The sequence below is a fragment of the Toxotes jaculatrix genome, chromosome 6 (genome assembly GCF_017976425.1).
Source record: "Toxotes jaculatrix isolate fToxJac2 chromosome 6, fToxJac2.pri, whole genome shotgun sequence".
Taxonomy (NCBI): Eukaryota; Metazoa; Chordata; class Actinopteri; family Toxotidae; genus Toxotes; species Toxotes jaculatrix.
The window spans coordinates 24,661,247-24,675,573 of NC_054399.1; the positions used below are offsets into that span (position 1 = coordinate 24,661,247).

The 14,327-nt window shown below is 42.1% G+C and overlaps 1 protein-coding gene across 1 annotated transcript in view; it reads left to right on the forward strand.

Moving 5' to 3' along the window:
* Positions 1-14,327, forward strand: part of patj (PATJ crumbs cell polarity complex component) — an 83,434-nt gene that overhangs the window by 5,304 nt on the left and 63,803 nt on the right. Inside the window, exons 6-12 of the mRNA XM_041041008.1 lie at positions 251-428; positions 6,674-6,802; positions 8,089-8,358; positions 8,589-8,691; positions 9,816-9,904; positions 10,175-10,304; positions 11,949-12,074. Coding sequence (XP_040896942.1) covers positions 251-428; positions 6,674-6,802; positions 8,089-8,358; positions 8,589-8,691; positions 9,816-9,904; positions 10,175-10,304; positions 11,949-12,074 — 1,025 coding nt within the window. The remainder of the gene's footprint in view (positions 1-250; positions 429-6,673; positions 6,803-8,088; positions 8,359-8,588; positions 8,692-9,815; positions 9,905-10,174; positions 10,305-11,948; positions 12,075-14,327) is intronic.

The window sequence follows — 14,327 nt, forward strand, 5'->3', positions numbered from 1 at the left end:
ATGAAGGATCATGTTGATCTGTAGCTGCTGGTTCAACTTATCAACTCTTAGAATGTAAAAAGTCATTGTTGTGTGTCAGCGCATGTTTCTTTTTAGTAAAACGAATCTAAAATGTAACCAGACCGGACAAACAGCAGAACAATTACACAATGTATGTTGTATTTTTAGTGTCTGTGTATAACAAACTGATTAGCTTTGTTCTGTATCATCTCACTGAGAAGTGGTGACTGATGTTAAGTTGCGTCTTCAGGGATGGGCGTCTCCAGGAGCGGGACCAGATCCTGGTGATAAACGGCAGTCCTCTGGAGCCAGGGATCAGCCAACAGCAAGCCCTGACCCTCCTGCAGCAGCCTGGAGAGACGGTGGAGCTGGTGGTGGCCAGGGACCTCCCACCTAATGAACCATCACCCGTCACGCCCATCAACACGGTAAGAAGTCTGATACTCATCCCAAAGAAAAAAGAAAAACTCAGCTACACAAATACATTCTGTTTTTAAATCTTTACCATTGACACTTCAGACTTAATACAGTGTGAAAAGGAATATTTCAAACAGTGAGACATGAAAAGCTGCAAAAGTCAGCAGCACTTTGACTTTTCAGAAGCAGTGACTCAGTATCTCTGCATCATTTTCACTGGGTGGCTTTGTGATCTGGTCCTTTAATTTGTTTTTATGGAACAAAACCAAAAAAAGGCTTCAACAATCTGCCGATTGTTTTCTTGATTAATCGTTGAGTCTATAAAAAGTGTAACACATCCCAGCTTCTCCGAGTGCAGCGTCTTCAGATGTCTTGTTATGTCCGATCAACCGTCCAAAACCCAAAGCTATTAATTTTATTAAACTATAAAACAGAGAAAAGCATCTTAATATTTTACAGGCTGAAAACAGATTTTTTTTTTCTACTTAAACAGTTAATTGATTATCAAAATCCTTGCTCATCATTTTTCTGACGATCTTTGTCTCAACCTTTCCCCTGATTTCAGTCTTCATGTTAAGCTCGACTCACTGTGGCATAAGATTGAAATCTGTATCTCACAGAAAGAAAAAAAAATAAGAATATTTCTCAAAATAGAGAGCTCCTCCTTTTAAATTAAAAATCAATAAAGATACACTGAAAATTTTCCAGGACCCCATTTTCTTATGAAGTGACCCCATGTGGGATCCTGACACCTACAATCTATATTTCTGTCGTTATGAAGACAGTTTGCTTACTCAGCAGCAGATTCTTCTATCTGGAATAAACAGTGTAGTATAAATCCAGATGTCTGATACTAAAGTTTTAGTGTCAGCTGTTTGAGAGAAACAGGAAAACAAGAGTGGATCATGAAATCAAGTGGTTTCCAGTTTTTTAACTTCCAGGTGAGAAAAAAAAACAATGTTAAAGATTTGATATCTCTGAAGTTATTAGATCCTGGATCTTAAAGTGTCACAGTTAGTAAGTTCAGTGTTCCCCGACCCATGTTTAAAATTAGCTTTATGAATAAAGGAATGAAAGAATGGTACATGTTGAGCTGCAAATCTAGGTGTCAGCTTTTCTCGCTTTCGATCAAAACCTGAATGAAAGTTAAGTCGACTTCTTAAATTAGGTCTGAGTTTGTTTGTTGTTGAGTTTTATATCAGAATGAAAGTATTTTTAAGGCCTGATCCAAAACCAGCAGCAGTGTAGAGGAGCATGGCTGAAATCAGCTTCATCCTGTACTCTCTATGTGAGTGTGTGTGTTCAGCCAGCCACACACACACACACCATCCAGCAGCTTGGCTGTCACTCAAAACAAGCATTGCTGAGAGGGCGTCAATCATGCCTGGAGGTCACTTTGAGGCCACGCCTCTGTATCAGAGTGAGACCTCCTGTTTATGACGAGCCGTAAGTCTGCTGACATTGACTCAGATGATTTTTATGACCTTAAAGCCTATAGGAAATCAAGTTAGTGCTCCACTTGCAGCATCGCTCCTGACAATATGTATTTAAGTCTGAGAGGAGGCGCAATCAATGAATGTCGGCATGACGGGGGAGTCAAAGACTGTCAGCGTGGGAGGAGGGAGTGAACACAGGGGAGAGGCAGAAACGGAGATTAAGAGACAATGACGTCACTCCATAGTCTCCATCCTCCATCCATTTCACAGAGGTGAAAGGTCAGAGGTCACACTGTAGACTTCACCTGGAGTTGATTTGGAAGATGGAGATGAGGGAGGGAAGTGAAGCTTCCGTTAAACCGGTTTCCTAAACTTCAGGTATCTCTGTAGCAAAGCATTGTGGGTATTGGAGTCTTTGAATTGTAATGTGCTGTAACAATAATAGAATAATAAATTTGAATAATGGCCAAAAGTCATGTGACTGACTTTAAGAGTGTTTTTATATAAGGGCTATTTGGGAGGTTTTTCTATATCTGAGGCTGTTTCCCTGAGTCTGGTTCCAGACCTCTGAATAGCTGCCAATGCCTCCGTTTTTTTTTCAGTGATTTAAATAGGTCTTGTGCTCATTGGCAGCTATTTCATTGTTTGAAATTTATGATGATTATGAGGCTAAGATCTTGCATTACTGAAGGCACGTTATACTGACCCAATGATGCAGCTGGTTGCCAAGTAAAGTCTTGTTTTATTTATACAGAGCACCATCACGAATGTGCCTCAGAGGGCCTTATAATCTGTGTAGCATACAACACCCTCTGTCCTTAAAGTTATAATTCATAACTGGGGGACGGGCAGCTCAGCCAAATTGAAACCCTAACCTTAGTTAGCGAGTGAGCAGAGAAGTTTAAGGAGGCTGTTTAGGTGCTGGGTAAATGTCCACATTCTGTCATGTATGAAAGTAAACTTGGACAAACCTACTGAAAAATAGATAATACTAGTTGTATGACCAGTGTGTCTTGTATTAAAAATATATCTTTATTTGTTGTTATTTACTTAGTGTAACATATTGACATGCATTGACATGAACACGTTTAGAACATGACAGGTGGAGGTGATGAAGGTGTACCTGGGCTCCTCAGGTAGAGCCGTGGGGCTGCGTTGTACATCAAAGGCTGGGAACAAACACTATGGATGAGGTGCTGCGTCTCTGAGTTTTTGGACTGAATGTATGAGAGGACGTGAAAGTGTTTGAGAATGTCGACATTTAAATAACCACAAGAAAAGATTTCAGTAAGAAAAACAACATGTTGTCACACCGGAGCAGGTCTGGACTGTTAATGTGAGCAGAGGATCACAGGTTAGCTGCAGCCGTAATGACTCTGCCCTGCTCTATTGTTGGGTCATTATCGCACAGAATTACACTGTCCCTCTTGTTTGTTACCCTCCTCCTCCTCCTCCTGGCTCGTTGGATCGGGGCCACGTCCTGCATTCCAGGCCTCCGATCCTCCTGCTTTTGTTTTATTCATGTCCCGTTTCTATCGAGGTCACGTTTAATGGAGCTGAGGGCATAAAAAAACACAACTCTGGATGGGATTTTATTGCCATTCGCCGGCCTGGCTAACTATCCATCTCCCAAAGCCAAGACTGCTCCGCTGGGCTGATTCAGGTGCCTGTGACCCGTCGTCACAGGCGACGTGTTGTCCTGGCGTCAAACCTCTCAGCTTTCGCTTCTGCTGGAATCAGTCCGACAGGGACAGGAAACTCGTGGCTGTAAAGTGTCTCATAAAGACTGGTATAAATCAGCCTGTCAGATATGATTTTACAGCTTTTGTCTGTTTAGTGAATATTATCCCACCATCGATTAGGACAGTGTGTCAGAGAACGCACTCAGAGTTTAGAGTTAATTTATCGCCCTCCTAAAAATGATGAAAAGCAGAAAGAACAGGGATAAAAAATAACAGATTGTGCAATTAAAAAAACCTGAAGGGACCTTTAAAACTGCCCCAACTCAGAGGAAATGAACTTAAGAAGAAGTTCTCTGGATGAAGTTGATAAACTTTTCTGTGAACTCTTCTCAGCCATTGCAGCACTTTAAATTCCAGCCCCCTCAATCAGCAGTAGCGAGCGGTGGTAATAACTGCATGTGAATGTTTGATCATCTGCTCCACCTGAGCTGTTCTTTGACCAAATCAGCTGATCACTGTGTTCACTCAAAGTGAGGACACAACATACGGAAGTAAAAACAGCACAGAAACAAGTCTGTTGTATTTAAATAGCCCAGTGTCACATTTTTGCCTGCGGGTGCTTTACAATCTGTGCAACATACAACACAATCCATCCTCAGACTCTCAGAATCAGATGACAAAAATCCACCAAAAGCCTAAGAAGAGACACAGAGGAGGGGTCCAGGAAAGTTGTGTGTGCAGAGCAGAGCAGCATAATTCATTTACAGAATGGACAGTCAGGATGACGTTAGAGGCAGATTATACACAGATATGAAGGAAATGATCAGGGAGAAGCTCCTGAATCACACGACTCCTCTCACTCGTGAAAAGTTTGAGTTTATGTCTTTGGGTTACCATTAGGAGTCTTTATGGAGTCATCAGAGGTCAAGGTCAGAGTGTAGACTGTAGAAAAACGTGGACAAGGCCTTTTGGACATGGAGTAGAGTTTCTGATGCTTGATGTTGACTGACTCAAATAGAAAAGAATTGGTTTGGATGTTTGATACAGCCTCAGTGTGTTTTCCACTTTAAGGACAAACGTCTGCATCTGCTCATCTCTCAAAGTTGTGGCCAGCCACTGAAACTGAGCTCTGCTTCTTGAGTTGCTCATGGATTTGTTCAAATCACAGCACCACAGGCTGTTGAATCCATTTCGTCTAATTTATTTTCTCTTTAACAAAAACACAGTAAAGTCAGAAAAAGACTTGCTCCTTCTGCATGAACTTCCTACAGCCTTTATGTTTACCCAAGCAAACTCTGCCTCTCTGCTTCCTTCTGTGTTTGCTTCATTTCACAGGCAGAATGCTAGCAGCTAACACTGCAGCCTCAGGCTAACCAATCATCCAGACTCTGCAGGGGTCAAACTAATACAGCAAGATCACACTTCATCCATAACAAGTTTATGTTGCTATAAACTCTGTAGAGAGATGATCAGACACACTGAGCTGAAACGTATTACACTTGAGTATTGATTTTAATGCAGCCTTGATTTATCTGTCTTAATATTTCCACCACAAAATGACACAGAGAGCTGTGAAATAAGTAATTGGAGACACAAATGTGGTTTCCACCAGGAAAAATCAACACATTCAACACATTTACCTTAACAGACCATCTGCAGTAAGAGATCCTCTCCTGGGAAAAGAGTGAACTTCTACTGGAGAACAAAGCATTGAACACATTCAGTGTGAGTGGACTTTATCAGACAAACAGCTTCCTCCAGCGTCCTGGGATCAGCTGAGGAGGAGGTTTGTTTCATTAGACAGAGGAAGACCTCCTCTATCAGATCAGAGCTGTAATAAGAGACCAGAGCCACCTCTGATTACAGCCACTTAATAAAGACAGCCTGTGTGTGTGTGTGTGTGTGTGTGCGTGCATGCGTGCGTAGCAGGTACCTGCTGCAGCCTCTCATTGATCAGCAGCTGGTATCAGAGAGGAGGAAATGCTCTCAGCTGGTAATAACCCGCTGAAGTTCACGTTAATGACCTTTCACCTCAGGACAGATAGTCAGCCAGCAGCTCTGTGAGTCTGCTGCAGAACAAAATAAAATAATTAGAAGCAGAGCGATTCATTCATGAATCTGTTATGATTTATGTCAGTTTGATCCAGTAGTTTCAAACAGTGCTGAGAATTACTGCTTATTCTCTCAGATCTGTAACTTCCCTTAAGGCACTGAGTGAAGTAGAGGAGTCTTCGTAGACACTGCTCTCTCAGACTGGAGCATCCTTCAGTCAGACCATAACAGTTAGGAGCTAAAAGACGAGTCCGTGTCTCTGTGTTTCTGTTTGGGTGTGATCATCAGTGTTTTTTAATTTCTTTATTGATTTATTGTTATTTATCTTTTAATACACCTCATAACTGATGCTATCTTCCTTTAAATGGTGCATTGAGTGCTGTCATTTTATGACTTGATTATTCTCTTCATCTTTGACCTATTTTATTATTAGCTGTGGTCTAAGTTGTTGTGTTTTAGGTTCTAATGCAGCAGCTGTCTTGGCCAGGAGACTCCTGTAAAATAGATTTTTAATCTGAGTGAAGCTTTTCTCCTGTTAAATAAAGATTTATTTTTCCCGATGCTGCATTTTACCAACAAAGCAGAAAAACAGAGCAAAGAGATTTTTAATGTTCTTCTCATCCTGAAGTCGATAAGGCAAGGATTTATGTTGGGTTCTTACGAAAGAGAAAGAAGCCTTGCGCCAGAAAAAAAAAGGTCAGTATGTAAACATGTAGTAAAGGACTGTGGGAAAATGACAGGACTGTCATCTGGACCTGTTTTCCTCTGTTTATTGAACTCTCAGTTTGACACACAGCTCAGATCCAAGCCACAACCAGAAGAATATGAAAACTAAAAATAAATACATAAATAAATCAAAATAAAAGGCCATCTGAACATTCTTAAAAAAAAGTGAACATCTGTTTTAGTTTCTATATCTATATATATATATATGTATGTATGTATTTGTTTATAAATCTGTTTATAAATCACTGTCATTCTTTTACTCTCTAGTTGAGGATGTATTTTCTTAATTGTACTACTAGAAACATGCCTGTCAGACACCATCAAACATTGCGTCACTGTGTTGTCCGTCCTGTGCTGCAGGATCAGTGGGGTCATGTGGAGGAGATTGAGCTGGTGAACGATGGATCTGGTTTGGGCTTTGGCATCGTCGGGGGGAAGACGACCGGGGTGGTGGTCAGGACGCTCATCCCAAACAGTGTGGCTGATAGGGTAAGTCAGACTCAGCTGATCGGATTTATACTAAAGTATAACAGAATAATGCATCCAAACCTCAGGGTCAACATCTTTAACTTGTCGTACACTACTGCAACTGCTGAGTTTTGAGTTGATGTGATCAGTTTCTTATTAATACCTGAAACTGAATGAATGACAAACGCAGTATTAACACTAATATTTTAAAGACAAAGAAATGTGATCTGTTTCATTAAAATAAAATTATTCATTATCGCTTTAAAACCGATGGACGTTTGCATCATCTCTGCTTTCCTTTCACATCTGGAGCCCTTGAGCAAGGCACCGCAGCCCGGGCTCCCTCAGTGGATCAGCCGAGCAGCTGACAGCAGAGACCTGAGCTGTCGAAGCAGAAATTAGAGCCCAGTGGATGTTTCCTGCATAAATAACAGTTAAAACAGGAGCCGTACATTAGAACAGACAGCAGGCAGCTGCAGGAGAACTGAGGGAGGAATTATCGCTTTGTAAGAGGATTAATTAGATCAATTAGATTAATTGGACAAGATTAATTTCCCTGCAGAGAAGTGGAAAAGCTTTGATACTGTGACGTTTCTCACCACCCGGCTTTTCAGCACACTTCCTCTGACTTTGTTGAAATAAAAACTTGATGGTTGAGCCTTTGAATTCTCTGATCAGCACATCTGATACAAAAGATCCTTTCACTCCTTTTTTCCTGTTCTCGTCTCAGTTTGTCTTCGTCCCTCCATTTTTTTTGGCCTTTTTTCTTGTCCTACTCTTATTCCTCTTACTTACACTTTCTCTTCTCTCATCCATCGTTACCTCACTCTGTTTCCTCTTTTACCGTCTGTTTTCTGTCTGTTCTGCCTCTTTGCCGTTGTTTTCACCACAGCAGGTGTCAAATACTGACTGAGTTTACTGGCTTGTAGCTGACAGTTTAGTTTGTCATATAAAAAAAATCATCTGTAGTTTCTGTTTGGCTGTTTTTTTTTCCGGCAGTGTAAAGCACAAGCAGCAGCAATTTAAACTCTACTCAGTGACACACTGGACGCCTGTGCAGAGACCTGATAATTGTTGTGTTCGGTTTTGTTTGTCTTTGGTAAGATTCAGTTTTTCCTGGGAACAACACACAGATATATGTCCTTAAACATTTATGATGCACAAAGTCAGAGTCGGCTCTTGGCCGTGCATCATTCAGTGGCGCCCAAACTGTTGCACACAACTCTGGTCCTCTGTACTTGTATGTTTCGGTCTGTTTTAATGCTCACAGATGTTTTCCCTCCGATTCTCTCATCTCCTCCGATCAGGACGGCCGTCTCCGAACAGGTGATCACATCCTTCGCATTGGGGCCACGCCCACCAGTGGCCTCAACAGTGACCAGGTCGTCAAGGTGTTGCAGGGGTGTGGGAGTCACGTGACCATGCTTATTGCCCGGGATCCCCGAGGTCAGAGGTCGAAAGGCCCGCCTCCCCCACCACCACCGGACTCTGCCCCGGTCTCCTCCTTACCCCCCCGACCACCTGAACCGCCCCTCAGATCTCCTGACCTGGTCCCCCAACGCCGGTTTAGCAAGACGGTGAGGATGTCATTACAGTATCAGAATAAACAGGAGTTAGGAAATTCTTAAACCATGTTCAAGAAAATCTAAAATTTCTGCTGGACAGAAAAACAGAGTCATGAAACTGAGAGTTGCCGGAGAAGAAGAAAGAGTTTGTTTCCTCTCTCCTTTGTACATTGTGTGCCGCTGGTTATGGAGGCGGCACAGTCTATGCTGAAATATGTGGACTCTGTTTATGTGTGTTTCAGCCCAACCTGGAGGGATATGAGATCCACGAGGTTTCTCTCACCAAGAAGGAAGGCCAGAGCCTCGGCATCTCCATCATCGGTTACAATGCTCTGACCAGCCACGGTAGGAGAGGAAAAAAACGCTGATTAAAACTCGTTCACGCAAACTGTGAAAACAAAGTAAAACCCACTAAAAACTAAAAATATATACAACTTCCTGAGCAGCCAAGGTAGGACAGGAAAGAGCAGTTAAAGCAAATTAGACAGAAAATACCATGGTCAGCACAGGTAGGACCAGAAAACACTGTTAAGCACAAAAGCAAACACAGCTAAAACTCCAGTTGCTGCCAGCTCCCAAGTTTAACTTTTCTTGAGCAAAAAGTTATTAACACTAAGATTTAATTCTAACTCAAACATGTCTATGTTTACTTCACAGTAAAAGCCTCAAGCTGCCTGGAGTCAAGAGTATTTCTGAACTTTTACTGGGAAGCAGCTGTAAGGCTTTTACTGTGAACGAACAGCAGGGTTTTTATTGTGAAGCAACTCCAGGTCTTTTATTTTGAAGCTGCTGCAGGGTTTTGTTGTGTGGGTCATTGTGTGTCAAATTAGAGTCCAGGGAAGTGGTTGCAGTGGTCTCAGTTTAACTGAACCATTAAAACTTTGTACTGTACTATTGATTTTCTGTAAGGCCCTGAATTAGGAAAAGATGTGCAAGATTCCTAAATGAGAGTGATTTTTTTGCACCCATATGATATAAATCATTATTTTTTATAGAAATACATATTTACATGTCTCAGCCCCTGAAATAAAAAATGTGCAGAAATGTAGGTTTGATTTTTCTTTTCAGTTTCAGGGCCTCAAAAAAAACCAAAATGGCAGGTAATAAAGGCTTTGAATGGTTTTGACATACAGAGAACATGTTTGTTTGGTGCGGCTAGGAACAGCATGTGACAAGATGTTAACTACTGGTAAGGTGTTTCAGAGACCACAAAAATAAAATGATATCAAGGGCTGAAAAACTATTTTCAACAAATATTCCACAGGCCTTGGTTTAAGGGCTGATTCATGAACTACACAAAGTTTGGCCAAAATCAGACAGTGCTGCAGGAAGACTCATCATCAGAGAATTTTCTACATGTTTTCTACCGCTCTGTTTTCAATCTCCCAATTAAACATAATCTCTAATCTCTCTCTCTCTCTCTCTCTCTCTGTCACTGCCTGTGTCTCTTTGTCTCTCATCCTGTTCAGATGCAGTAGGTGTGTTTGTGAAACATGTTGTACCAGGCAGCGCTGCAGATCAGAGCGGAAACATCCGAGTCCATGATCGACTGATAGCTGTAAGAACCTGTGTCTGCGTGTGCGTGTCTGTGTGTGTGTGTGTGTGTGTCTTTCCTGTCCCAGCTTGAACTCCTTCAACATTGAACTGTTTTAAACCTGATTAGAAGATGAATTTTTATTAAAAAGTCAGACTTCTTTTTCTTTAACTTCAGTTTCATAGACAAAGTTTTTCTTAATTTCTCTTTTTTTTGTTTCTTTGTCCCATGTGTCTCTTCTTCTGTCTTTCCATGTCCCTGTCTTTTTCTCTGTATTGCTGTCTGTCTCAACAGTTGGACGGAGTCAGTCTTCATGGTATGACCAATCAGGAGGTGCTGGAGGTGATGAAGCAGACGGGTCAGACTGTGGTTCTCACAGTGGTCAGGAAGAAACCCAGAGCCCTGGAGAGGTCCCTGGACAAAGGTAGGCACACAGACAACAGGCTTCCTGGATGGAACTGTACAATGTCTAATCTCTACAGACTACAGAGAGGAGCAGACAGAAGAAGATGCTCTGTCTCCCAGTATTTTGTATTAAATGTTCGTTCTTACTGAGTATTACATTTGTAGCTCCATCACGCTGAAACAGGACTCGTACTGTAGTGCAGAGCCATGCAGGCAGCCCTGTGCTCATTAATATTCAGTATTCATTAATCAAGTTTTGCTAATTTGATTATTCACATTGTTTGATATGTGCACAATATAAACTGAAATGAAAAAGGCCTTAAAATTCAATGCACTGCCTGAAGATTAGGTGCTAATGTAGGTACCACCTTCTAACCTCTGTGCTTCAGTGGTGTGTGCAGCCTTACCAAACACATTTACAGTCAGTAAAATTACCTCAAACTAATTGCGTCACTCTGAACTTGGCCTTCTTGTTAACCCAGCTGGCCCCACAGGAAAATCCAGTAGCTACTCAAGATATTACTTCATTTAACATGAAATGTGTATGGACTCTTTCATGTATGGTAAAAAATGAAAAAGGATTTAAAATAAAACAATAGGAAATAATTGAATAGGTATAATATTACAAATTTACTTAATTGGCTTAGTGAGCAGGTCGGTGTAGGTGTTATTAAACTCAGTGACAGTTTGGTATGGTGTAAACTACAGATTTATCTTTTATAGATTCTCATATCACGGGTTTAAAACATTCTATGTGTTTCACTAAGCTCATGATTACACGGTATTAAACAATAATCTGTTTCTGTGAGAGAAGTTAACTCTGTGTTAAACTTATCAGAGCTTGTGCTCCTTTTCCTGTCTGAACCCTCTCTGGCTCTGTCCCCTCACCCAGATTAAGATGACAAATTTGTTTACAGCTCAGTGTAATTTTCCCCAACTCTTCACAGAAAGCCTGGGATTTCTCCTCCACCAGTGTCCAGAGAGATTAATTCACTCGGTTCAGGGTCATTTTTTTTGTCTTGCGATCGGCCAGCGGCCTGCACTGGTCAGCCTCCAGGCCAGAGAGGAACAAGTGATTTTTAAAAGAGAAGAGGAGTGTAGGGCCCTTATCTCTTCCAGACGTCTTTTATTTCATTACTGTGAAAACACGGAGAACTGGAAACCAGCTGAGTTCAGCCTCAAGTTTTTAACTTCTTATATTCTGGTCATTTCTGTGACTTCCTTATCTGGAAGGACTTGTGATGAGTTCATAATGAGCCTGACGGGAAAATAAACTTCAGTTTCGTAGATCGCCAAAGTAATGATCAGTCAGGAGGTCAGAGGAGAGGAGGTCAAAATACTGAGTCCAGATTTCCACCTACCTAAGAAGTTATTAACCGGACACCTACCAAACTCTTTCTCAGAAAAGGAATCACACCATTTTACATTTTAAACAGTCTTCATTCACATTTAGGGCTCATTCAGGGGCCCCAGATAAATTGTACAAATGATAGAGCACAATGACTCCTGCAACACATTCATGACCTTACTCCTGCTCTTTGTGTGTGTGTGTGTGTGTGTGTGTGTGTGTGTGTGTGTGTGTGTGTGTGTGTGTGTGTGTGTGTGTGTGTGTGTGTGTGTGTGTGTGTGTGTGTGTGTGTGTGTGTGTGTGTGTGTGTGTCAGTGGAGAGGGAGCCGTCTCATGTTTCACTGCGGAGGTCACTGGAGGTGAAGGCTCGCTCATCTGGGTTTGGCTCCACATCGATGAAGCTGGAGCCAGTGTACTCCAACTCAGCACAGCTGACCCAGGGTGAGCCCACACACTCATACAGTCCAGATCATAAGTACTTGGACATTTACACACTGGTTGTTCTTCATGTCCTGAGCTTCAGCACATTCAGTGTGACTGAACATAGTGATACTACATCAAAGTCTGAGTCTAAGTCTCAGCTTTAACCTGAGCAGGTTAACATCAGTATAGAGAGACCTGTGCAGGAGACGCGGTTTCTTTAACACATAGTGGCCAACTTGGAAGGGCACAAAAGTAACTGGACACTGAGTTACTAAATGTGTCTTGGGCAGTTGTGTGTTGGTTCAGCATTGGTTCATGCACTAAAAGCTCAGACGTGTCTCAGAGCGGACTGAGAGTTTCCACTCAGATAGTCTGTCAGTATGAGGAGTAAAGAGGAGACTGTGCGAGTGAAGAAGGACACAATGAGACTCAGATAAAGCAAAGACACAGAGCCTCTGCTGATGTCTGTGGGCACAGAATATAAAATATGCTGATTTACTTTGAGAATGATTTTTGCTCATTCTGCAGCATCTGTGCTGGGTTCAGGTCTAAGCTCTGACTGGACCAGAAGGTGGATTTTCTTTGTCTGAAGTCAGTCTGTAGTAGATATACTTCAGTGTTTAGGGTCATCATCCTGCTGCATCACTCAGCTTCTCCTGAGCCTCAGCTCTTCACACACCCTCCCTGATATTAAATTTGGGAATTCATTTTCCCTCCATGATGGCGGTCTGTCCAGATCCAGGGCCAGCAAAGCTCCAAATCCTGATGCTTCCTCCTCCGCTCCTTCACCTCTGGGCTGATGTTTTCATGTTGGTGTTCAGAGCCTTTTTCACACCATATATAGAGATGCATATTCGACTCTCCAGCAGTGCTAAGCAATGATTTGTGTCTGGTAGACTCCACCTGATTTCACCTGTCTTTTGGTGTTAACTACAATAACTGCTGCAGTTGTAAATGAGCGTTTATAGCCAAAGGTACAACTCCTCTGACAAGACTTGTTGTTATGTGGAAAACTAAAAAATATTAAACTTTTCCTGACGAGACTGAACCATAACATTTATCTACTGTCATGTAATGAGGTTTCATTTAATGAGCACAAACTGATCACACTGTCCTTAAATCTAGAGCCACGATTATCGGCCTGTAAAAAACCTCCTAAGTGTAGTAGCTCCTGCAGACATGTTAACACAAGCCACTAACAGCACTGCTGTCTGAATTATGTTCTCTCTTTTTATTCCTCATTAGCTTTACTAAGTGGCCAAAATGCCACGCTAACACTTAGCATGCCGCCTGCCTGCTCCCGGCCAACAGATGTAAAGTGTCCGAGCTGCCTGACAGCCTCACAGCGATGTATTACCCTGTTTATTCAGCCAAACGCTGCAGATTAATTGCATTGTGAAGGCTGGGGTTAGCAATGCTAATTTAATCAGAGGCTGTTGTTGTAACGCCGCCAGACCTGCTGCAAAATACCTCAACATGTGAAGAGATTTGTTAGAACATGGAGGTGTTTTTCTTTAGCTCAGCAGCGGTGCTTTCCTCCCTAAAACCAGCCTGAAGGCTTCACAGAGCAGCCTGACCACTGTTCAGCTGCTTTTTCTTAAAGGGCTGCTCTGTAATCTGCTCTGACTGTCAGTGTTTCACATCCAGACTCCTGCAGTCACTCTTCTCTGGAGAACCCATTTATTCCTCTGAGATTTAAAAAAAAAAGGGTTGCTGTTGAGACATTTTTGTGTGTGCGAACAAATGCATTAAACACGGATTCTCCATGGTTGAAGTTGCTTACTTTACACTTCAGATTTGAGTTATTTAGCTTTTTTGCCTCTGACCAATTCCAATGAGGTGACCGCCATCCTGTCTGCACTGCAGCAGAACTAGAAGAGAACCTGTTCTGCTGTGTCACATACTGAATACATTACTGTTAGTATGGTACTCCTGTTGCAGTGTAGTTGGAGTTTAGGCTGCAGCACTATGGCACGACTGCATTTCATCTTTGGACCCCCACCTGTCTACACCACTGGTCCTGCATTTCCTGGAATCCCACAATGCCTTTCCAACCAATTCACTTGTTTCCCATAAAAAAATAACCAGAGGTGAACTTCACTCTATGTCTAGAACCCTCAGTCAGTTCATTTCCAGCACCGTCGCCTTTCTTGAGTTTCATGTATGTGAGAGACTCTGAAATATCATCATCTGTCCTCATGTCTTCTGTAGTACCAGACATGACGCCTCTGTGCTACTGTATTTTTGCTGCAGTACTACTTGTTTATTTGC